Consider the following 25,117-nt stretch of genomic DNA (forward strand, 5'->3'; position numbering starts at 1 on the left):
GCCCCACGGTGGCCATAGAGAGTCCTAGACACCTTGGCAGTGGACCAAGCATGCTCAGAGGGTTTCTCTCCACTTGGGGGTTTGCAACTGACTGGCCAAGAAATCCTGGATGGAATCTCTCCCCAGCCTGGGTTTCCAATCTCTGCCCAAAGCAATTGATGTCATCTCTTTTTTTTTTGTATGGGGGATCCTCCTGAGTGCTGGGATTACAGGCATGTGCTGCCATGTCTAGCAAGAAACCTTTCGTTTTGCTTTTGTTTTTTGAGCCAGGGTCTCCTCTGTAATTTTGGCTGACCTTGAACTCACTATGTAGCCCAGGCTGGCCTTAGACTCATAGGGATCCTCCTGCCTCAGCCTCCTAAGTGCTGGGATCACAGGTATGTGCCACCACCCCCAAAAAGAAAGATTTATTAAAACCTATTTGAATTAAAGAATTTAACAACAACAACAACAACAAAACAAAAAACCAAACCAAACCAAACCAAACCAATTTGAATTAAAACCTATTTGAAGCCAGACCTGGTGGTACACGTCAGTATTCCCAGCATTCTGAGAGGATCACAAGTTTGAGCCTAGCTTGAGTAAATTTTTTTGAGACTGGGCTTCACTATTACCCTGTCTCAAAACAAACAAACAAAACAAAACCAAAAATCCCTACTGGATGCTAAGTGCAGTGGAGGAGGAATCCCAAGTTAAAGAAGACAGCTTTGGGCCCCAGGCAGGTCACAGCAGAGCTAGCTGAGGTGGGGGACTGCAGGGACTCAGGAGCGTTGTTGTAACACTGTCCTCTGAGCCCTCAGGCAAGGGCACTGTGGGAAACCAGCAGCGCCCCTGCCATCTTTGGAATCCAGGCCAAGGTCCCCTCCTCCCTGAAGGATTCTCCCTGCCCTTTGGCAGGAGGTGGCCAAAGGGTCTTCATCAACTAGGACAAGCGGCTCCCCTTTGAAATGCTGCCGGTGCTCTTCCCTTCCCTCTCCCTCCACACCAACAGTCCCGGCCTCTTCATTCTGTTTGGTCAACAAACTCTGAGGTAAAGCAGGCCCTGCCTCCTGTCTGATTTACTATAGAGCTCCTGGGCCCTGGCTCAGAGCTAGTAGGTGCTCAATACATGTCTGCGGAACGACTGGGTGGTGAATAAAGTCCTAGGAATACTGGCTTTAGGAGATGTTCTCCCGAGTCATCATGGCTCTGCCCTGCCGGGACCACTGTTACCCCCTTTATTATGTATTCATTCCTTGGACCAGTATTTGTTGTAGAGCTCTTCTAAACTAGGCACTGTGTTCTGTGCTGGGGAGGAAGGAAAGCCATGTCAAGCCCCCACCCCACAGCTCCCTCCCCACACCTTGGCCTTCTTTTATGCCCACTGCCACCACACACACACTGTTCAGGGCCCTTGCTCCTCCTTTGTCTCACCTTTGACCAGGGTCCCACATGCGAACCTCTTTGTGGCTGCTGACCTGTAGAAGAGCCTCTAGCTTCTCACCCCACCCCAGAGACCTGTCCTGACCCAGCTGGAGACAGGTCCCTGCTAGTCTGTGCTCAGAGCCCTATCCACCGCTGCCTCCTAGAAGAGCCTTGAATCTTGTTTCACCTCGGCCCGAGGGGTCCTTGCCCAAGGGCATCTTGCAGAGCCCACCGGTGCTAGGCCGGTTCACTGCGCCTTGGCCCCTCCGCGCTGCCAGCGCCGCTGGGAGCTGCCAGCTTTTTGGAATTCCTAATCGCTTCTGGCCCCGGTGATTGGCTGTTCAGCTCTGACCCCACTTGGGCTGCCGCCTGGTTGGATAAAAGGGGAATCTCCTTGGGGCTCCAGAGCATTACACACCGGAGGGGGCACCTGGGACCAACTTCCCGAAGCGGGGAGCCCGGCGGGGGGGTGGGGGGAGCCAAAGACCGGCGGGCTCAGCCCCTCCAAAGAACCAGGAGATGACGGGGAAAGCGGGGGAAGCGCTGAGCAAGCCCAAATCCGAGACAGTGGCCAAGAGTACCTCGGGGGGCGCCCCGGCCAGGTGCACAGGGTTCGGCATCCAGGAGATCCTGGGCTTGAACAAGGAGCCTCCCAGCTCCCACCCACGCGCTGCCCTCGACGGCCTGGCCCCCGGGCACCTGCTGGCGGCGCGCTCAGTGCTCAGCCCCGCAGGAGTGGGCGGCATGGGGCTCCTGGGCCCCGGGGGGCTCCCCAGCTTCTACACGCAGCCCACCTTCCTGGAAGTGCTGTCTGACCATCAGAGCGTCCACTTGCAGCCACTGGGCAGAGCATCAGGGCCGCTGGACACCAGCCAGACGGCCAGCTCCGGTAGGTGAGGGCAAGGCTGCGCGGCCGCCTGACTGCGGGCGAACTGGCGGGCGCCGGGAGCCCCGTGCCGTCGGCTCTCGCCTGCCGGACCAGGCCTCCTCTGGGCGGCAAAGTTCGTGCAGGCCGAGGAGTCGCAGCCCGAGCCTGCAGCCCGAGGCCCGGGAACCTCACCCGGAGGATGGTTCGGCGCCCGCCAGGTTTCCACCCCAGCATTTCCGACCGCGGCTCAGTTCTTGCGACCCCGCGTCAGCCGGGCTCCGCCGCAGCGCTCCACTGGGGCCCACCGGATACTGGGGTGTCGGGGCCGTGGCGCAGGGTCTCTGAGCCCGCTGCTGGGCCCCAGCTCCGCTGCTTCGCTGCGGCCCGGCCCCGGGGAGACCCAGGCTCCCGGATCCCGATAAGACCCACGCACGGGCGGGCCTGAAAGCGGGCGCCGCCTCTGGCCCCAACCCTGGTGTCCAAAGTTGTCGTTTTCCTTCCTTCTCCTTTCTCTATTCCAACTCCCTGCATTGCTCAGCTGGGTTTTTTACCCCTACAAACTCGAAAAGCCAGGCACCAGGCAGCTGTAGCGGCCGCCACCCAGTCCTACGAGCGCCACAATGAATCGGATCCCGGTGCTTCGCAGGCTCCCGGCCCCCGAAGACCTCGCCACGGCCTCCCTGGACACTTTCTTGGCGATGTGTCCTGGACCTCTCGGCTCAGCGACTCTTGTGCGCTCTCGGCAACTCCCCAATTTTTCGTTTCGTTTCATTATTATTGTTTTTCTTTGGAAGGGCAACGAAAAGTGGCGCGTCGCAGGCTCCCGGGCCTCCAGCGGGAGCGCATTGTATGGGCACCGCGAAAGGCACCGTGGCCCGGCACCTCCTCGCCCTTTCCGGAGCCCGGTTCCCCCGACAGGCTTCTTCTTCCCTTGGGGCCAACTTCCCCACCAGGGACGCTGGGGTTGCAGGCACAGGGCAGGGCGCAGAGCCTGGAGCGCCCCGGGGGTCACCGCGACCCCCTGAGCCGGCCCCCAAGTGCGCCGGGCCTTTGCTTCTGCAGCGAAATTGTTTAAAATCTCGGGCGCCGACACGGTTGGGGCCAGGCTGGGCTGTGGGATGGGGTCTGCCGCCGGGGGTCCGGGAGGGCTTTGCGGGGAGACCGAAAGGCAGCGCCGCTCAGGGAGGCGGCCCAGCCAGGCTCAGCGGAGCGCGCTCCCCATTCTGCCGCATGTCCCTCCGCCCGCTTTTCAGATTCTGAAGATGTTTCCTCCAGTGACCGAAAAATGTCCAAATCGGCTTTAAACCAAACCAAGAAACGGAAGAAGCGGCGACACAGGTAAGGCCCCCGCGGCGCTTTTCCTTACATCTGCTGCCCATCCAACCCTCCTGGGGTCCCAGCTCCGGCTCGGCCACGCGGACCCTATGTTCACGGATCCCAGATGTGTGGTCCTGGGCTGCACCAGGGCCAGACCCCGCGTCGTTTGCAGGAATCTGCGCGGGGCCCTGGGGTCCAGCTGCTCGTAAAGAGGGTAACGAGGATAAAGAGGGTCCCGGAGAGCAGCGGTGTCGCTCGGGCCTCCTCCTTGTTCGGCCAGGGAAAGGAGAGGGCCCAACCCGGGCCAAAGCATAGCCGGAGAGGGGTTGGCGGCCCCTGGTCCCTGCGACTGTACTTTCCGAGAGCCACACGGACCTGGGCGAGGGCAGATCGGCTCCAACGTCCCAGCGGAGCGGGTCCTTTGCCCCTGCCTCCCTCACCCCCAATTCCTCTCCTTCGGCCCCGCCCTTTCTGCCAATTCCCCCTTTTGTGCTCTCACTCTTCCCCAAAGCTTCAGAGATGTCTGCAGTGTTGGAATATTTTCTCTTCGCCTTTGCTCTTTCTTTTTGTGCCTCTGAGAGGATCGCTTCCCTTTCGTGAGCCTCAGTTTCCTTGTCTGCAATAGGGAGCGTGGGAGGTGAACTGGGAGCTCTCGCCAGCCCTACCTCGAGTGGGGTGGGCTGCTCTGGAGTGCAGTCTAAAGAGCGAGAGTTGCTAACCTGTCTTTAAATAGGCGTTGGTTGCAGAATGTTAAAATTCCAAGGGAAGAGTATTCACCCTTCCCTAGCTCGGAGCCCCTAGACCCTCATTTCCTTCTTCATCAGCACCCCTGCTACTTGCTCCCTGTGTAAATTCACGAGGAGGTTTTTAAGAAAATACAGGAACAAGGAGCAAAACCCTGCCTGTCTTTCTGCTAGTGCTGCCGGAGGGGCTGTTTTCCCACCTCTGTCTACCCCAACCCGGGTGGGGGCGCCACAGCGTCTGGGACAGTTCCCAGCGGGGTGCTCTTGGCTCCCCGCTGGCCACATTCTCTCCTCTCCCCAGTTTGCACTCAGTGTCTCTCTGCACCTCCCTCTCTTTTCGCTTTTCCGTGTCTCTCCTCCTTAGCCTTCAGAAACTCCACCGTTTTCTTTTTAAAAGAACAGTCCTTCCAGAACTCTCGGTCCCCTACAGGTTAGTTTCTAGGGGACTGGTTCCTTCCCTTGGGGCAGCTGTTTACTTCAGTTCCGTTTGTTTTGTTTTATTTTATTTTAAACGGAAACATTGTCTTACTAGTCCTGTTCCTTTTTCATGTTCACTCATTCAACAAATATTCATGAAAACACCTCTTATACAAGCATCTCATGCTGGGGTCTGGGCAGGTAACGCGTCACCCTCCCCAAGCAGAAATGGGAGGTGGAGGGAGGGTGCTGGTGGTGAAATGGGGTAGAATAGGTGGGAGGGTTTGCCTAGCATGGAGAGCCCTGGAAAAATCACCCCCAAACCCCAGAAGAGGAGTGGCATCAGGACATCTCACTGTGTGGCACTTGCAGCTGGTGACTCCTGCCCTAAGTCCACGCCTGAGGTCCTCATCTGCCAGGGAAAACTTTAGGGGCTTTGGTGCATTGATTGGGGAAGAGGGGACAAAACAGCAACTCATCACCAGCAGAGAATGAACACCTCCAGTTTCTGTCTATCCCTGGTGCATGAAGGGGTGGATTATCAGAGAAAAGAATGGCTACTGATCACTTTTCTTTTTAATTTAAATTTTATTTTATTTTGCGGAGCTGAGGATCAAACCCAAGGTCTCATGAAGTGATCTAACAACACTGAGCTACATCCCAGCCCCTTGGTGCAGCATTTAACTAGTAAAAAATATATCTTCCTGAGCTTCTCTCCTATGGAGTTTTGAGTAAGAGACCCTGGAATCTGGTGCTGAGAGATGGAGCAAACCAGGATTGCAGAGTTGAGCAGGGTGGGGATGGAGCAACCATAGTGATGTTTCCTGAGATTTGGCTCTTTATGGAGAGCTCAGCTCCTCTGTAGGCTGATAGAAGAGTCAAAAAGGTTCTGGGGTTCTGCCTAAACCAGGAGCAGAGTGTGTGGGTCACATGGGGGTGGAAGGGGACCTCCCTGGAAAACACGTCATCAACATGTGGACTAGCTCTGACTTGGGTATACAGGAAGTTTGGGGGGGATTTGAGGTTGTTTTTGTCTTGTTTTGTTTTGTTTTGGTACCGGGGATTGAACTCGGGTCCTTGCGCTTACGCAGCAGGCGGCAAAACCACTGAGCTAAATCCCCGGCCCTTGTTTTTGTTTTATAGTGAATGGAGACTATAATCAGCTCCCCTCTGACACTGGCCAGGCCACACTACCTGTGTGCCTCAGTTTCCCTGGTTTTGAAAAGGACTTGCATATTTCAATTGTTCATTTTGCCGATCTGTTCAAGAGCCCTTCAGCAAATGGAAGGAGAACACTGAGAAAGCAGCAGATTTTCAAAATCCTGAAGCATTAACTCTGTGTCCATCAGAATTCCACAGATCCCCCTTGAGAGAACAGGCAAACTGATTTTGACTCAAACCAGTCATTTTCTGTAAAGAGCATGATCTTCTTTCTAACCCCCCCCCGCCCCGTTATCCCCGTGATATTGAAGGGGACACCAGCACCGGGAATAGGTGGGGCTGCCGTTGTATTTCTTCTATATGTTGGGGGAAGGCACAGCAGTGAAACACTCTACACCCCTGTGCGGCCCCCACACTCAGACTCCAAGGAGGTCAAGCAAAAGATGTGCCACCTGTCATATCGCTGGTTGCTGTGTTGTTGGGGGCATAGGATGAAGGTCACCTAAAGTCTGGTAAAATTAAAGTCTGAAAAGCGAAGAGTTGTGTCTGTAAGTGGATATGTAGCAGTTTATTGAAGAAAGGGAGTTGATGAACTTCCTAATATTGAAGGTGAAATTTTATTATTGAAGCATTTCTTTGCACAATTTCCGAGGATGAGAAAAAGTAGTGTTTTGTTTATTTTTTCTTCTCTGGGGATTGAGCCCAGTGCTTTCAGGATGCCAGGCAAGCGCTCTACCTCTACCGTTGAGCTACTTCCGAACCTGTGAATGAAGCCTTTGCAGATCTTTTGAGCAGTTTATGACACAAAATAGGTCAATATGAACTGCTCTGTGCGGGGCAGGGTGGCTTGAATGGGGGCCCCCGCCCAGTGCATAGCTGAATCTGCCTGAGGGATAGTTTGGGAGACTCTCATCTTTTGAGCACCGGAGGGGACCAGAGGAAGGGCTGCTCTAGGCAGCTGGTGGGTTTGAGTGGTGGCAGAGGGCAGGTGAGGAGGGAGTGTGGGGTGGATTTAGGGGGTGGGAGTCCGTTCTCAGCTGTACAAACAGTGAATTGGGACTGCATTTGGCTCTCTGGTGAGTCTTCAAAGTTTAAGCAGGATTTAAAATTGACAGGAGCTGGGAGGCTGGCAGGTGGGGCTGGGGTACTTATCTGCTAAGGCCTCCTGTTCGTGCTTGGGAGGAGACAGGCTTTCTCCAGTCCTCTGAAATTTCCTGCTTAGCACCCTCTCCTGCAGAAAGATTCTCAGTGTGAAATGTCACCAAGGGCTGAAATAATCCCCCTGCAAAGTGTGTGTGTGTGTGTGTGTGTGTGTGTGTGTGTGTGTGTGAGAGAGAGAGAGAGAGAGAGAGAGAGAGAGAGAGAGAGAGAGAGAGATTGTGTTAATTGTGCTGAGCCAGCCTGAGTGTGGGATCTGTCCAGAGGTGTGGGAGAGGGCCATTCAGCCCTCTCTGAGACAGGCTTTTTCAGTGTTTGGGGTCCTGAGTGTCCAATCTTGCTCCCTCAGGACAATCTTTACTTCCTACCAGCTAGAGGAGCTGGAGAAAGCATTCAATGAGGCCCACTACCCAGATGTCTATGCACGGGAGATGCTGGCCATGAAAACGGAGCTGCCAGAAGATAGGATACAGGTAAGAGCCTGAGCCCTTCTGGGACGCCTACCTCTCCAGGGTCCTGGGTACCCATGATCCTGCCTCCCACCTCCTGCCACAGGCACGTGCTTGCCCATGATCATGGCCTAAAGAAGAACCATGAATTTACAGTGATGGGCCTGTGCTCAACACTGACCATGTAAGGTGGGGACAGAGGGTGGACAGACAGTGGCTTAGCAGATGTGGCCTGGCTGCTGTGGCCGAGAAGTCTGCCTGAGGAGTGAGTCATACAGACCCTGAGGGCGCTTGCCGTTGACAGGTAGAGTTCGGGTGGGTCCTGGGTCTTGAGCAGGTTATCTGTTGTGGCAGATGTCTGTTCCATTGCCAGAAGTGCTTTGGTGACTGTGCAAAGAGGAAGGTGACTTCCAGCCCAGCCTGTTTCCCTTCCATCTACTCTCCTCCCCATGGGGAAGATGTTGTCCCCTTCTTCCTGCTTCTCATCACCCATCCAGCTGCAGCCCTGCCCCTAACCGGGCCCCTGCTGACCCTGCCTTGAGCTCTGGCTGGGATGTGGCCTGGGACATGTGCCCACACATGTGGCTCATTGAGTCCCTTCTCTTCTGGGTAGGTGTGTGGCACGCCAGCCACTGTCTGGACTGCCACGTTGTCTGCTGTGGCAGGCACAGCAGCAGCAGGGCCTTCCCAAGTCCCGAAGGCCTGAGCTGGCCAGGAGGGGGCCTAGTGAGTCACTTCTCTGGGACAGTGTGAGGTCTGGTGGGGTAGGGCCACCCTGGCAGCCATAAGTGTGTGGTGAGGAAGGATGTCCAGATCTGGAGTGACTTCAGCTGGATTTTGGCCTGAAATACAGCTGGTCCTTAGAGGTGGTCCACAGGTGGTTCACTGCTGGGGCTGGGGAGTGCTGACTACTTCTTCCCTTCTCTCCTCTTCCTCCTCCTCCTGCTCCTTCTTTTTTGTATGTTGGGGATTGAATTCAGGCCCTTTTTTATTTTTCATTTTGAAACAGGGTCTCACTAAATCACTAAAGTGCCTAACTGGGGTCAAACTTGATATCTTCCTGCCTCAGCCTCCCAGAGTGCAGGGATTACAGGAGTGCACCACCATGCCCAGCTGAGTGTTGACTTCTTGAAACTGCTTCTGCTCAACTCCCTCCCCCTAAGAGTGGGCTGGGCTGGGCTGGGGTGGCTGGAGAAGGGACCCAGGAGGGTATGCTGGTTGCTCCATTCCTTTCAGTGAATACTGCAGAATGGGAAATGAAGCCCCGAGCTGCTTTTCCCAAGGGCCTCCTTCTCCTTAGAAATCTATTTGGAATTTCAGCCCAAGGCTTTAGACATCGACACTAACAATAAGCTTAATTATTCATAAGCAGCTTATGATTGGTGCGTTATCCATGGTGGCATGGAACCATGCCCCCTCACCCAAATGTATTCTAGTAGGGGAGCTGGGTGTTCTGAATTGTGTGAATGTGTGTGTGTGTGTGTGTGTGTGTGTGTCCACGGGTGTGTGCTCATAAACTGAGGCCCCGTCTGTCCAGCCAGTGAGTGGCAATAATCCCTGCCCGACCTTCATCAGTGCCACTCTGGCCATCACCAATGGCTGGGGTTGGGGTGGAGGCTGATGAGGTGCCCTGTAGGCTGCCCCCACACTCGAGCACTGCCTGTGAGAAGGAACAGCTTGTCTGTGGCTGTGGCACTGGGGTGTCTGAAGTCTGTTTGGCTGCCGTGGTGACGGGTGAGGTGTCTGAAGTTGCCAGAGCTGGGGATTTGGGGGAGGCTGTCCCTCAGCTGTAACTGCATTGCTACAGAGCTCCAGCACCCCTTGGTGTGGCTTCCTGAAGTTGCCTGGGGCTGTCCAAAGGGAGGTGTCGGAAGCCACCAGAACCAGCTCGGAGGAACTGGGCTTCAGAATAAGGAGTGAATGTTTGTTGGCCTGGGTTTGTGCAGGTGGATTGTGGAATTTGTGGGTGTGAGAGAATTGAGGCAAGAGTCTCAGACCCATGGGGACTGAATGCTGTCCTCAGAAGGTGTTTATGAGGATCAATGGTCCTGTTCCAAAGTGTTTAATGGTCTGGAGAGATCCCAGGGCATTTTCACATGCCTGGTAATGAATGTCCTAAGTAGGCCACATGCACAGGAGAGGCAGGAGGGGGGTGCAGTAGTTGTGGACACTAATGCTACAGTCAGATTGCCTGGGTTCACAGCCAGACTTCCCCTCCCAGCACTGCTTATCCTCACCTATATCTCAGGGGCCCCTGCCTCTTGTGCAGATGCAGTGAGCCCTATGTGTACAGTGGTGCCTGCCCCTGCTCACTCGGATTCAGCTCTGATCTCATTAAATCCTGGCAGCAACCAAAGGGCTTAGGACCACTGGCCCCCATCTGTCTGTCTGTCTGTCTATCTATCTATCATCTATCTATGTATCTGTCTATGCAGTGCTCAGGATGGAACCCAGGGGCTTGCATGTACCAGGCAAGCACTGCTGCTCTGAGTGACACCCTCAGCCCACAGCCTCCTTGTAGAACCAAGGACACAGAGGCACAGCAACTTGCCCAAGGCCACACAGCTAGGAAGAGGAGGATACAAATCTTAAACCCATGTCTGAATCTAAAGCCCACCCTTCCATCACCTGCCTCTTGGGGTTGAAGCCTTGCTTTGATCTGACACTGAGGTGAAATCGGAAGGAGGGTCCTGTATCATAACTTCTTTTGGAGGAGCAGCTCGGGGATTAAATCCAGGCTTCATGCATGCTAACTATCATTACTTTATAAAAATAATCAAAATCTATAGTAGTATATGCCTGTAATCCCAGCTACTAAGGAGGCTGAGGCAGGAGGATTACAAATTCGAGACCAGAGTGGGCAATTTCACAAGACTCTGTCTCAAAATCAAAATAAAAAGGGTTGGGGACGAAACTCAGTTTGAAGGCCCTTGGTTCAATTGTTACTATTGCAGGGGAAGAAAAAAAAAAGCAAAACAATTGAGTACCAGATACTGTTCTTTAAAAAAATCCCCAAATCTCACTTGTCACAAAACTCTCTGTCTCCTGCCTCACAAGTGCAAGGTCCCGAGTTTGATCCCCAGTACCAAAAAACTTTTTTGAATGTGCAAATTCATGTACATGAATTCAAAAGGGTGAAAAATTAGTCTCCCTGGGCCAGGGATTTATCTCAGTGGTTTCACCACCTGCTGCTCAAGTGCAAGGACCCAAGTTCGATCCCCGGTACAAAAAAAAAAATTTAGTCTCCCCATCGCCAGGGGTGACCAGTGTCTTCTGTTTCCTACTGGAGATAGTTTGTGTGCATTCAGCAGAGTCCTCAGAGCCCCTGTGAGCTCAGAACATGGTTCCTGGTTACAGGGTGGGAACCTGAGGCACAAAGGACAGAAGGCAGACGTGAGCCCTTTTAGGCTCTGGCATCCTTTCCTAATAATTTCCTCCTGGCTCTGACACCCACAGAGCCAGGCCCCTTCCCATCTCTGGACCTCAGCTTTCTCACTGGTGAAAGAAAGAGGGGAACCCCTCCCAGGGAGGGTCTTCATGAAGATCCCCTCCCCTCACCAGCTCAGGCTGCCCTTGGTGGCATGAGGTGCAGGCCAGGTGGACACCTGCTGGGCCACGCCAAGTTAACCCCCACACATATCAGAGGCCTGCAGTTTAACATCTAATGAGAACGCACAGTGTGCACATGAAAGTGGACATTCCTGCTCTCCATCTTTGTTTTACTGCCAGAAAGCCAAACTCTGAGCCTGAAATTTCTCATTTGTAAATAATCATAATATTTTTCTGGACTGCTAACTTCATGAAAGCATTGTGATTTCTGGCATTTATTACCACTGCCCCAGATACTAAGTGGTCCGTGTTGGTTCATCCTATCAGCATCAGGTAAGTCAGGTGTTGCTTTCAGGCCCATTTTCTGGATGAGGAAGCTGAGGGGCTGAGAGGTGAAGTCATAGTAGACAAGGGTTCAGCTCTGGACTTGAGTCCAATAGATCCGGTGAGGTAATCCGCCACCACTCTGTGCAGACCATTAAAATCAGAGCAAATGGCTCAGCTGCAGCTGATGGGGATGGTACAGGATTGTGGCCCTGAGGAAAGAAAAGATCCCAAGTCCCCATGAGAGACTGGAGCACAGTTTTCTTTATGAATCAAATGTCAGGATATGGCATTCCACATGGGCACAGTAGCACACACCTGTAATCCCAGCACTTGGGAGGCTGAGGCAGGAAGGTCAAAAGTTCAAAGCTGGTCTGGACTACATTGGGAGACCCTGACTCACAAAACCAAGAAAAAAACCCCCCAAATATCAGGATATGAGATTCTGGAGGCCCCTGCCAGATGTCAGCCCTGGGACTTGAGAAATGGGTTTTTAGACCAATTTTATTTCTTCTGTGGGCTCACTTGTTATTAGAATTATAAGATTATGTCACAGTGTATACATGTCCTCTTATTTATTGTATTTTTCCGACAGTAGTCATACTTATTATAAAAATGCAAGCATTACAGAGCAATGGTCATGCAAAGTGAACCTAGCCAACTTGCCCCTCTGAGCCGCGAAGCATTGTGTGTAGGGGAAGGTGAGGTTTGGATTCTCTGAGTAGTACTGCTCGGACTGTGCCTCATAAAGCGCTAGGAATTTATTTCCAGAAGTTAAAGTAGGTGTCTGAGTGGGAAAGGGTCTGCAGAATCTCAGCCCAGGATGCTTACTGGACTCTGCAAGGTGGCTTTTTAGAATGAAAAGTATGTGGGGCAGGGGGGCGGGGATTTAGCTCAGTGGTTCCGCCGCCTGCCTCGCAAGTGCAAGGACCGGAGTTCGATCCCCAGTACCAAAAAGAAAAAAGAAAAAAACAAAGTATGTGGGGCTCATGCTCAGCAATCCCACTCAGTCGGTATGGAGTGTGTTAGTTGGCATCCTTGCGTTTCAGATTTCTCCAGATGCGTCTTCGTACACTCATTGTAAACTGACTGATGAGGATAGGGCTTTTACAGTGGGCTAATATACTAGTGGAGGAAAGTGGGGAAGGGGTGGGGGAGGAAGGAAATAACCTGGCAGAGCTTGGCCAAGGTTGCTGCCCGGAGCTGCCCCCTGGTGGACACCAGAGGCTACTGCGAGGCCCAGCTTCTCCCAGCCTGGAGCTGGGCTGGAAGGAGTGTGCTGAAATTCGGTGTCAGAAGCGCTGAGTGGCCATGGAGAGTTACTTCACGCCAGCAAGGAGCCCAGATTCATCAACCTCCAGCTGGAGGAGAGGGAAGATGCTGGGTGAAAGCGATGGATGATGCCACATGACCGATAAAGCCAGGCCCAATGGCATGTGGGAAGATCAGAAGGCAGAGCTTGGGGTAGCCAGGAGACCAGAATGTGCATGCAGCATCTATCGTGCATGATTATCTCCTTCAGAGGGGCAATCCTGGAATAACCTTGGGGGTATGGGCCGGGGATTTAGCTCAGCGGTGCCGCCGCTTGCCTCGTAAGCACAAGGTCCCGAGTTCCATCCCCAGTACCAAAAAAAAAAAAAAAAAGAACCTTGGGGAAAGAGCCCTGGGCACATGGATGCTACGATGGGAGACAGCAGAGTGGGAACCATGTGACAATGCAGGGACAGGAGGAGCCTGGCCTGCTACCTGTGCGCCCACCATGTGGCATAAAATCCTTCGCCAGGGCCATCCACGCTGGGAAGCACAGGCACCCTGTGCCACTGCAGGGGCACCCTTCACACAGCCCTAGGGCCCCTCAGAGTGGAAATGCACCTGGAGACCCAGTGTCATTCCCAAGCCAGAAGAGCCACCCAGCCTACTGAAGTCCCTGGTATCACTTTGGGTCCATTCTCAGGCACTCAAAGCCCCCATGTGTAAGGCAGACTTCTGGTCCTGGCTGGGACCAGACTCCTGAGACAAGGGCCATCTCAGGTAGAAAGTGGGCAAGAGAGAAGGAGGACGTGAAAGAAGCTTATGGGCTTCTCAGGGCCAAGAGCCCAAGTAGAAAAGGGGCCTAGTGCCCATGAAGACTCTCAAAGGTGGGAGTCAGGAGCGCCCATTTCTAGCAAACAGGGGCCTGAGCATTTGCTGGGAGTGAAGCCTCACTGCATGGCACTTGTCTCCACAAATCTCATAGGTGCAGGCTGGTGTTTTAGCTCTTACTATGTGCCTGGCACTTACTGCACACTATTTTATTTAATTTTCCCAACAAACCTACCAGAAGGTGATATTTCAGGGTAGATGAGGAGCAGGGAGGACAGGAAGGTTAACAGATGTGTGCATGGTCACAAAGGCAGTGACAGACCGAGCAGCGCCCTCCAGCTCTGGCCCCAGCATCTCTCTGTCTCTTGAGACAGAGTCTTGTTATGCAGTTCAGGTTGGCCTTGAACTCACTATCAGCCCAGGGTAGCCTCAAACTCGTGGTGATCCTCCTGCCTCAGCCTCCTGGGTGCTGGGATTACAGATGTGCGCCACTACACCTATTTTTGGTTCCAGTTCTGAATCTGATTGCTCACAGGGAGTGGCTCTGCTTTTATGTTCTCTTGCATTTGGACCTCCAGGGCCTGGATTATATTAGAAATGAGGGAAGGGTTTCAGGGCCAGGTATTTGGCCTTCCTGATGCTGCTGGGAAAACTAAAAGTTATCTATATTAAAATACAAATACATGAGGGCTGAGGGTGTGGCTCAGTGATAGTCATTCCCTAGCAAGTGTGAGGTCCTGGGTTCAATCCCCAACACTGGAAAAAAAAAAAAAAGAAAGCCTGAAAGTTAGCCCTGCTCTTTCCCCCTCTCTTAGATTTGTTGTTGTTATTTGTCAGTCTAGCCTTACTAAGGGACCTGTGGGGAAGGCCAGGGAGACAGGTAGTGCCATTGATCCTTTGTGCCTCTATTGAAGCAATAATAACTAGCGTTTATTGAGCATCTTCTGTGTGACAAGCACTGATTTTAAGGACTTTTATGTACTTCATTTAATCTTCAAAACAACTCTGAAATGAATAGTTGGCCCTCAACATCTGAGTGGATGGGTTCCAGCCTCCCGACCCCAGGCATGCTCGAGCCCCTTACAAGAAATAACAGCCTGTGATGGTGCTTAGTGGTAGAGCACTTGCCTAGCATGTGTGAGGCCCTGGGTTTGACCCTCAGCATAGAAAAGAAAAAAGGAAGTATAATATTTGTACAGAACATGTGCATCCTCCGGTACACTTTATTTATTTATTTTGGATTTTTGAGACAGGGTCTCACTATGCAGTTCAGGCTGGCCTTGAACTTGAGGTGATCCTCTTGTCTCAGCCTCTGGAATGCTGGGATTACAGGTGTGCACCATCACACTTGGCCATGTTAGGTATTATCAATAGTCCAGAAACAATTTATACAGGATTGCCTCAAGTTTAAGGGCAGCTTTGGCTACATAGCTAGCTCAAGGTCAGCCTGAGCTCATGGGAAGTTCTACATAGGGAGACCCTGTCTCACAAAAAACCCCAAAAACCTAACATGATGCAAATGCTAACTTGTTGCACTGTGTTGCTCAGGAAATAATGCTAAGAAAGAGTATACATTGGTCAATATAGACACATTTTTTTTAGTATGGGGAATTGACCTCAGTGCTTTCACACTGAGCTACATTCTCAGCCCTTTTTTGTATTTTATTTTAAGACAGGGTCTTGCTAAATTGCCCAGGCTGGGTTCAAACTTGCAGTTCTCCTGCCTTAGCCTCCCAGAGTGCTAGAATTACAGGCGTGCACCACCAAGCCTACCCAGGCAGAATTTTTTAAAAAATCTTTTTTTCAATCTGCAGTGGGTTGACTCCACAGATGCAGAGCCCTGTGTAGATACAGAGGGCCAAGTGTATTCTTATTTTTTGTTTGCAGAGACTGAGAAACCAAGTAACTTGCCTGAAATCACACAGCAGTTACTTTTTCAGTGCTGGGGATGGAACCCAGAGCCTTATGCATGGTAGGCAAGTCCTTTGCCACTGAGCTACATCCCCAGCTGTACACAGTAGTTTTTTGGGGTTTTTTTTTTTGGGTACCAGGGATCAAACTCTGGACCTTTCACTTGTGTGGCAGGCGCTGGAACCACTGAGCTAAATCCCCGGCCCCCACAGAGCAGTTTTAAGAGCTGGGAATTCCATTTCAGGACTGGCTGGCCCCAAGGCTTCAGGTAGACTCAGTTCTGCACACGTGCTGGTGGCTCCCAGGAAGGGAGAGAAAAGTACGTGTGGAGCATAGTTAGGGTTAATCCTGATGGCTTGTCCACTGTCCTCCAAGGCACCATTGCCACAACTTCCCTGCCAGCGTCCTGAAATGAAATTGTTTTGGCTGCCCAGGTTTCCTCCATAAATTGGAGCAGCATCTGGTCTTTGAGGAAAGCCAGGTGTTGCAGGAGCCCGTAACTGAGGGTCCGATGACTCTTGGTTTGTGCGACCAGCTGGCACCAGCTCCCCTGGGAAAATGTCTGTGTGGAAATTCTGATCTACGCACCAGTTATTCATTTCCCCAAATTAGGAACCCCCCAAAAATGATTGTGTCTATAGGCCCCAGAGCAGAATCTGGAGCCTGAACCCCTTTGTTAGCTACCCGAAGGTGCTGATCTGAGAGCCCTGCCTGTCTCCAGCAGGGCACTTCTGAAACTCCAGGACAGTGTTATTTCTGTATTTGTTCACTCCAAAATGCCTTCTCCAGAATCCTTAATCCAAGCTGAAGATGGAAAGTTCTTTCACCATAAGTTTGGCATTGAAACTCATTTGGAGGCTGGGGATTTAGCTCAGTGGTTCTGCCACCTGCCTCAAAAGTGTAAGGTCCCAAGATTCATCCCCGGTACAAAAAACAAAACAAAACAAACGAAACTCATTTGGAGTTGGGTGTGGTGGTACATGGTTGTAATTCCAGCACTTTGGGAGGCTGAGGCAGGAAGATTGTAAATTGAGCCCTGTCTGGGCAATTTAGCAAGACTCTGTCTAAATAAATAAATAGGCCAGAGATGTAGCTCAGTTTGAAGGCCTTGGGTTCCACACCCTAGTACCCCAGAAAACAAAAAACTCACTTCATTTGGTGGCAAAAATCAAGCCAGACTTCATAATCTATTTATCCTTCTTAGTGTGAGTATGTGCATATTTTGCTGCAGAAAATGAAACTGATGATGTGATTTCGGGATTTCTAAAATCTCAAACATCTTCTGGTCTGGCCCCAGGGGTTCCAGTTAAAGGGCTGTGGTCTTACTGCTTAATAATCACTGAACTCAAAAAAAAAAAAAAAAATCACTGAACTGGAGCAGGACAGGCCATCTCCTGGGGAGGGAGCAGGTGGCTTGCTTATATTCCTAAAGAAAGCCTTCCCACCCCTCTGGTCAGACTTGATGGCTGGAATTTCATCACCAGGGTGTCCATTCTTTGTTATCCTCTGGAGGCGGTGGAGGAAACCAGAAGTCCCTAATATGACTCGCATGTGGTTTAGTCCTTTTAAATCTTGCCTCTGAGGGAGAAGGCAAGCTGAAGCAAGCGAGTAGCTGTAGAGGGCGAGCAAGTGCTGATGGCTTGGAGATGGGCAGGTCAGAAGCCCAGCCAAACCACAAGCCCTGGGTAAGGTGAAGAGTTGGGCCGACGCCCTGCAGGACAGGCAGGCAGCCTTGGGGAGGGAGAGCTACGCAGCGCAGTGAAGCCAGGCCGGGAGGAAGGCCCGGGTAGCCTCTTCGCTGCCCAGTCTGTCCACTCGAGGGCACCGAAGACAGCCATCTATTGGCCTTCGGAGTACATAACCCCTTTCCTTGGCAAGGGTCTCCAAGAGCAAGCCTTTTGCTTGTATTTCCCAACTTCCTAGTTATCAGCAGTAATTGCAGGTCCCAAACTGTGGTGGCAGAGGTGCCATTAGCTGGAAGGACAGGTGATGGCTTTCTTTAGAAAAGAAGAAATAAGAAACGAGGGTCACACGTTTAGCTTGACTTTAAAGGTGTGGGTGGACTGGGCGGTCTTTCCGAACCAAGGCAAGCGCTCCTTTTGGCCGCTGGGCAGTTCGGGACCGACCGGAGCGCCCCCTGCTGGGTGTGACCCGCCTCCCTTCACCGCAGACTCCCGGCAGCTGCGGGGCGCCCGGCGTTCACTGCGCCACCTGGCGGTAGCGAGGGGGAACGGCGGAAGCGCGCCGACCCGGAGCCCCGCGGGCCCCAGTGGCGGCTGCCTGCTGCCGGGCTGCAAAGGGTTAAGCTGTCAGCGGCGCGATGTTAAACAGGTGTCAAAGGCGCCCCATATATCTGCAGATTGAAATCAAATTCTTTGCCGTATAAAAAGATAAATTACCCAGGCGCTGCCGCGCGTCCCACTCATCACGCCAGCGCCAGACGGCAAGCAATTTTTTTTTTTTAATGTGCTAACGACCTAATCAAGCAATCAAGTCGGAGAAGATTGCAGAGTGACCGGGGCAGCCATCTGCCGGCGAGCCCCGCTTTCATTCCTGTGCCCCGCGTGGGGCGGGGGCCGGGAAGGGAGCTGCCGGGGGAAGAGGGGAAAAAATCCTCAACAAATTAACACCCAATTTTTCCCGTCTAATTAGTTAAATGAGAAGTGTTTGGGGTCCCCCGGGGAGGGGGGGGGGCGCCTCGCGGCGAGGCGAGCGCTGCCTCCCCAGCATTAATTAGTGCGGGTCAATGCTGCTGTTCCCGGAGGAGCGGCCGCTTTAATTTCCCGTGATATTTCAGTGCCTGAGGCCCATCGATTCAAACTGAAATTAACTTATTTTTCAATCAGCCCAGGGCTGCCCCTGGGGGTGACTCTTCTTTTGCCGCCTCCTGAATAGAGCTGGAGCAATTTTTCATCAAAAGCTGATACCTCGGCCACGGAGGGCGGGGGAGGAACCCGGAGGGAGGTGGGGGGCTGGGACGCCCGAGGCCTGGGGATGGAAATCGCAAAGGAAATGAACGGATTTTCCGAAGCCCGCCTCTGCCCCCTCACCCCCACTCCCCTAGGGTGCTCCCGTGCCTTGTCACCCCCCGGGTCCCATCCCCAAGGGACAAGAGACCAGAAGCGCTGGAGTGGGTGGACCACCGGTTTCCAGAGGGCCTGTGCCCTGCTTGAGGGACCTACTGGGGACACTCCTGGCTGTCAGCTGCTGAAGCCTCAGGAAGGCTTTTTGGGGGGACCAAGACATCCTGGGCTTCCAGAACAGGGGAAGGGTTCTAGGATCTCCCCAAGAAGCTGCAGGCAAATCTCTGGGTGCCTCTGTCCTGTCCAGGCCTTGCAGTAGTCGGTGTAGGAGCCAGAGAAACGTTTCCTAGGATGCAGCCTGCAGCTCTCTCCTAGACCCCTACTCCCCTCGCACCCTGGAGAATGTCTTCATATCCTGACTGAGGGATGGCACCTGGTTCCCCAAAATTCCATTCAGTTAGACCCAGAAGCATGGGCAGCGAGTGGCAAGAGAGCAAGGCAAGAACAGCATGGCAGGGCTCAGCTGGGACAGGGCAGAGGAGGAGGGTGACTCGGGCCTCCAGCATAGTCCTCCCTGCTCGGACGGACACTTCCGGACAGGTAACTGGATAAAGTGTCCCCAAGACTGTTCACTGCCTGATGCTCCCTGGGCCCACTCTGTGGCCTTCCTGGACTGCTCTGGCTCTGGGTCTCAGGGGGAGAGGAAACCCTAAGCAAGAGGCCCTGCCTGTCAAGGACTGAGGGAATCTGGATGGAAAACAGAAAGAGGTTCTGTGAACACCTACCAGAGAGCTGCCAAAGCCGGCTTCTCAGCTGCACCCCCAGGACCACTCTGGGTGCTGCTCTTCTAGGCCCTGTCCAGGAGGCATCCTTAGCCTATCTCCCTAGAACTGCTTGGACTGAAAACAAAAACGATGCCCATTTCACCCATCGTATTCTCTTGGGACTCTGATGCTCTCCTTCCGAGCCTGGGGGAACTGTGGGGCCACCGTGGTGGGAGAGCTGGGTAAGGACACCCTGCTGAGAAAGCCACGCCAGGCAGACAGGGCAAGGGCCTTGGGCCCAGCACTTGGAGTGCAGCCCTGACCCACTCTCCCGCACTGGCAGGTCTGGTTCCAGAACCGCAGAGCCAAGTGGAGGAAGCGAGAGAAGTGCTGGGGCCGGAGCAGCGTCATGGCGGAGTATGGGCTCTATGGGGCCATGGTGCGGCACTCCATCCCCCTGCCCGAGTCCATCCTCAAGTCCGCCAAGGACGGCATCATGGACTCCTGTGCCCCGTGGCTACTGGGTAAGAGCCCACACCCTCCTTGGGCGGGCTCCCTGGAGGGGATGTAGTGCTGGGGCCAGGAGACCTGGGCCACAGCAGCCCAAGGGGAAACAGACCCGCTATGAGGTTCACCTGGGGGAACTCAGGCAGGGAGGGCCTGGGGGCTGGTTTCTGTCCCTTGCGCCTACCTACTGGGTGCTAAGTTCTGTCCTCTTGGACAGGTCTTTACTTCTGTAAGGAGAGTGTGGCTATTTTCCCAGGGTCTGTATTTACCTTCCCTTTGGCCACCACTCTGGCTCTGTCCAAAGGACTTGTTCCCCTCAAATGTCTCCCCCCTCCTTGTATCTGGGTCCTTTTCTCAGAACAGCATCTGCTCATCTTGGAGTTCTAAGATCTGGAATCCCAGGACAGAGAGGTGTGGTTGTGTCCTGAGGGACAGAACAGACTGTAGGGGGAACGGATGTTCAGGGGTTTGGTGTGAAGTCCTCTATAGGCCTGGTTCCCAGCCTTTGGCCTGCAGCCCTGTCCCCTTGGCCATTTTCCCTGTCCTTGGCCCCAGCCCAGTCTTGGGACTCGCGCGACTGTGGGGTGTGAAGAAAGGCTCTCTGCTTGTCCTTAATTCTGGCCTCTCTCTATCTTTGCTGTTTTCAGTTCAAGATGGCTTTCCCAGGCGCTTTTCTAAACCCGAATACCAACAATTCTTTTTAGGGATGCACAAAAAGTCGCTGGAGGCAGCAGCTGAGTCGGGGAGGAAGCCCGAGGTGGAACACCAGGCCCTGCCCAAGCTCGACAAGATGGAGCAGGAGGAGAGGGGCCCTGACGAGCAGGCAGCCATCTCCCAGGAGGAACTGAGGGAGAACAGCATTGCAGCGCTTCGAGCTAAAGCTCAGGAGCACAGCACCAAAGTGCTGGGGACTGTGTCTGGGCCAGACAGTCTGGGCCGGAATCCCGAGAGGCCAGAGGAGGCGGAGGCCATGGATGAAGACAGGCCGGCTGGGAAGCTGAGTCCACCGCAGCTCAAAGACATGGCTTAGGCCAAGGGCCACTCAGACACCAGAGCCCCAAGACTGCTTCTCCCAGGGAGGGAGGTTCTCTCTGGGGCAGGCCAAACCTGGTCTTGGCCACCCTCCCCCTGCCCCGTAGGCCCTCCATGACCCCCACTGACTCCAGGCACAGGTCAGTCCTGGCTGTGCTTTTGGACCATGCTGAGACATCCTGGACCCTGTCTTGACTCTGCAGCTTCCTCTTCCTCATCCCAGCATCCCTGCCTCGGAAGCCTTCTTGCTGCCCCAGCCATCCCTGTGAGCCCCTGTCACTCAATCCCTTGGTAACTCTCACTGTCCAAGTCCTCCCCTTCCTCTCTGTTCCTTGGCTCTAAAGAGGCCTCCTTCAGGGCTGGGGATTTAGCTCAGTGTTTCTGCCACCTGCCTTGCAAGCACAAGGACCCGAGTTCGATCCCTGGTACCAAAAAAAAAGAGGCCTCCTTCCTAGCTCTGAACCCCCTGTGGATTCTGCTCAGTCCATGCCTAAGGGTTGTTGCTGTAAACACATTGCCTGCCGCAGCCGTGACACAGTGAGGACCTGCATTCCAGCTCCAGTGTCCTGAGCTCCCCGTTCCTCAGCAAGTCTTCTCCCCTCAGCCTGTTCCTACCTGCACCGGGCTTCTGTGTGAATATGCTGTTCTGCAGGCCCACCTGCAACTTCCGCCTCCTCTGCCCCACCCCATGGGATTCTGGGCTAAACAGGAGAAGTCTGGGCCTGGGCTCCTCAGTCACCCTTAGCCTCCTTCCCTACTGTGGTCACCTTCAGGAACCTGCCTAGCACAGGTGCCAACACCACATATAGCTTGTACAGTACTCACGGTGGGTCCGGGTCCTGTGTTCAGGGAGGGTGAGCAGCTCTGTTGGGAGCCCAAACCCTCTACCCAGAGCCCTTGGGCCCCTGGGCCTGTGTTCTGAAGCGTTCTGACTCCCCCCATGTGCTGCCTGTGAGCTTGACTTGCTGTGCAAGGGACCCTTCCCCTTGAGCTTCTTGCAAACTCCTGGTTCGCGTGTGCTCTGCTTGGAGAAACCTAATGCAGCTAGGAAGCCACAGACCTGGTCTCAACTTAACCCAGGCCACCTCTAAGAAGCCAAACCTGGAGTAGGCCTGGGCCATAAATGTTCATCGAGGGTGGGTCTCAAGAAGGGTATGGGAAGAGGCTCAGAGGGAAGCAAGGCAGGAGCCTTGCTGAGTATTAAACTCAGACCAACTGCAGGCACTCACACCTCCAGCCAGCTGTACGTCGGAAGTTCAGGATGTCTGCTGGAATCAGTCAGACTCAGGAGCCATATTGGAATAAAGCACTGGGTCCTTCTGTCTGGTTGTGGGTAGGCTTGTCAATGCTGAGGGCCTCTCTGCAGCTGCCCTCCCCACCCCAGCCTTTATTTACCTTCTGCATTAGTAGTGAGGACACAGCTTCATGGAGCCCAGTGGGCTTACATTCCCAGGCCAGGTACCCGGCCCCCTTTACCTCTTGACATCTACCAACCCACCCACCTTCGCAGGGAATACATCCCAAGAGGGGCTGAGACACTGAGTGGCAATTGAAATTCTGTATCCAAAGTTGATTTCTTCATTCCATTCACAGAACCCTCCCCTCTCCAGTTCTTGTCTTTGCCTTCTGTTGGTTTGAAATGTTAGACTGTAGCCCTGGTGTGTAAATAATGTACATAGAGTGAGAAGAAACTTGATATTGAGGTGTTTGAAATATGGAACTGTAACAACTTCTAGGCATTCTAAAACCTGTGATTTCTGTGCCATTTTCTGTAAAGATACAAGTAAGAATAAAATTGAAGTAAAAACAGCCAGGGAGGGATCTAGGAGTCCTCTGTGGGCGGGGATGTTGTATGTATACGTGGCAATCCACAGTGATTTTTAGGTCAAATCTAGGTTCTTCTTTCAAAATTACTCCAAAGGTACAGCCCTTCAATGACATCTGTACATGTGACATTTACCCTTCTCTGTTGCAGACTGAATTACCCCAGCCATGGAGTCCCTAAGTTACCACCTATAATGCCCCCCCATCCTCCCCACACAGTAGATCTCATTTAACCCTCCTCCAGGTCTGACTTATAATCATCTATGTCCTTTGCACCTCCGGTGAATCCTGAAGCCCACATGGGCCCCCAGGAGCCCAGGCTCCCTTTGTGTACTCTGTGCATTTGCATATGTTATCTTCCTCCTAAACAACAACAAACAGAAAAGGTAAGTGTATCTGGGACTGAACGTCAGAGATTATGCTAAATCCTGGTCAAAAAGGAGGGGCACCCAGGAGAAGGAGCTCGGGAAGGCTGCCTGAAATCGCCTGGCGGCAGCTGTGACCCAGGAACTTGATGATGTGCTGGGTGGAATTACAAGATGAGAGTGCAGTGCGCAGACTGGATAGGTTCTGCTGTAGCTTTGGGCTCAAGAAATAATCCCATAAGATTGTTTCAAATTGGCTCAGATGTGGAACTCTCTCATGGAAGAGGAATCTGGCAGGCCATTATCCAGAGAGAATGACAGGAGGCTGGCAGTCCCTGTACTCACAATTAGACCCAGGAGGAACCCGAGGGACACATATGAGAACTCTGGCCCTGGCTCGGTGAAGGGATTCAAGTCCTGCCTGCTTGGGCTGCTCCCTGCCTGCTGAGCCCCGAGCGAGTCAGGCCCCTATAGGTCTCATCCTCGCCCCTCCATCTCCCACTGCCCCTCATTCGCCTCATCCCCAAGGCCTTCCTGACCCTGCAGGGAGGGCTAATGGCCTCTATTCTCTTGCAGCACTTGGGATGCTGCTCTGTTGTGGCATTTTACTTACCAATCTATCTTTCCCACAAGACTGGGTTCTGGGATTTATATCCTATCTTTTATCCCCAGGACTCATCAGAGGGTCTGCTACTCCATCCATTGTTGAATGAATGAATGAATGAATGAATGTTCTGTCTATAACTAATCCAACTGGTCAATAATTTATCAAGATTCACTGAGTAATATATCTAAGGCAGAGGGCCAAGGCCCTGGGGATATAGCGGTGGGCAGAGTCCCAAGTCCCTGTGGTCATGGAACTTACAGTCTGGAGGGAGATAGAACTCCAGTAACTGTACCAATAAAAGACAAAAGTTCAGATATGCTAAGACCTTGGAGGCATGATTTATGAGACCATGAAAACATATGATAGGGTGACCTGACCCTCTGTGGGACTTGGGTCTGTGTGGGCCTAAATGGAAAATAATACCTGCTCTCACAACACTGGTGGGGAGAAGCCAGGACACAGGGTCAGGTGCCCCAAGAGTGCAAGAGGAAGACAGTCATGCCAGGAGGCCACTTCAGGTCCAGGGGTGCCATTGGCAGCTGTCCCACCCTCAGGGAGATCTGGGGAACAAACTGGGACACTCAGAGGCTTGGAAGATGCCAGAAATCCCCCCTGAATATTCACCCCAGGAGGGGAATCTACCCTGGGCAAAGGCAGGTGGCTGCCCACAGAGGGAAATGCAGTTAGGCCTACAGGTGATCCATGAGGGGGAGGCTGGGAAGCCACAGCCAGGGGAGGCCTGATCGGCCAGGTGCAGGTGGGCAGATCAAGGAGAGATCTTGCTCAGCTGCTATGGTACCCAGGAGCCTACTCTCCCCTCAGCCCTGAACCTGACCCTGGAAAGGCAAGGGCATCCAGGCTGCAGGCTCACCAGGCTGCCGATAGATGGCCGCATGCACTGGAAAGCACCACAGAATGGTAAAGAGTACTGATGGATGAAGGCTGCCACTGGGCTGGCCTGGCAGGGATGGATGAGGAGGCGGCCAGCTGAAGCGAAAGGTGGGTACATGGGGTGGAGACTGACCGGGAGCTCCTGAGGCTCAGGCATGTGGCCTGGAGAGAGCAGCTGCAGCCCCTGGTCTTCACCATTCCTGGGACCTGGGCCACTCTACTCCCTCCTGACCTCTCCAGCCTCTTACACTGCCTACTCCCAACAGCTCACCCCGGGCTTGAGTCTCTCCTGCTCCCACTGGAGCTGCGATGCCCCCTCTCTGACCTCCCCTTGGGTATAGGGGTGGCATCCTGGTTCATCAATTGTCACAAAGGAACTGATATAGGGAGGAAAACATAACTTCAAATGATACACTGAGTTCGTGTTCCCCAAAATTGAAGAAAGAATTCTAAGGAACAAAGGAGGTTAAGAGTAGGAAATGTAAGGGCTGGGGATTTAGCTCAGTGGTTTCGCCGCCTGCTGTGCAAGTGCAAGGACCCGAGTTCGATCCCCGGTACCAAAAAAAAAAAAAAAAAGAGTAGGAAACTTTATTGAGAGAGAGAGGTAACTCCTGGGAGACAGGAGGGGACCTGAAAGTGGGTTGCCAATGAGCCCACTTCTCAAAGGAAGTTTACTGAGCAAAATCAAGAGGTGAGTACAATGTGGGTCAAAACTATAAGC

The 25,117-nt window shown here is 53.2% G+C and overlaps 1 protein-coding gene across 2 annotated transcripts; it reads left to right on the forward strand.

Moving 5' to 3' along the window:
* Positions 1-1,814: 1,814 nt before the first annotated feature.
* Positions 1,815-22,516, forward strand: Vsx2 (visual system homeobox 2). Of its 2 annotated transcripts, none has more exons than XM_013065915.3 (5): positions 1,815-2,293; positions 3,526-3,610; positions 7,418-7,541; positions 19,514-19,694; positions 20,325-22,516. In XM_013065915.3, exons 1-5 carry the CDS (start codon positions 1,924-1,926, stop codon positions 20,705-20,707), a joined length of 1,143 nt encoding a protein of 380 aa, XP_012921369.2. In that variant the 5' UTR covers positions 1,815-1,923; the 3' UTR covers positions 20,708-22,516. The 2 variants fall into 2 exon arrangements, with proteins under 2 accessions (XP_012921369.2, XP_004837264.2); XM_004837207.3 differs by having other exon boundaries at positions 1,924-2,293; positions 20,382-22,516.
* Positions 22,517-25,117: the final 2,601 nt, after the last annotated feature.

Source organism: Heterocephalus glaber, unplaced genomic scaffold (assembly GCF_053883595.1).
Source record: "Heterocephalus glaber isolate CG9 unplaced genomic scaffold, H.glaber_assembly_v1.0 deba00001608, whole genome shotgun sequence".
In the NCBI taxonomy this organism is placed as follows: Eukaryota; Metazoa; Chordata; class Mammalia; order Rodentia; family Bathyergidae; genus Heterocephalus; species Heterocephalus glaber.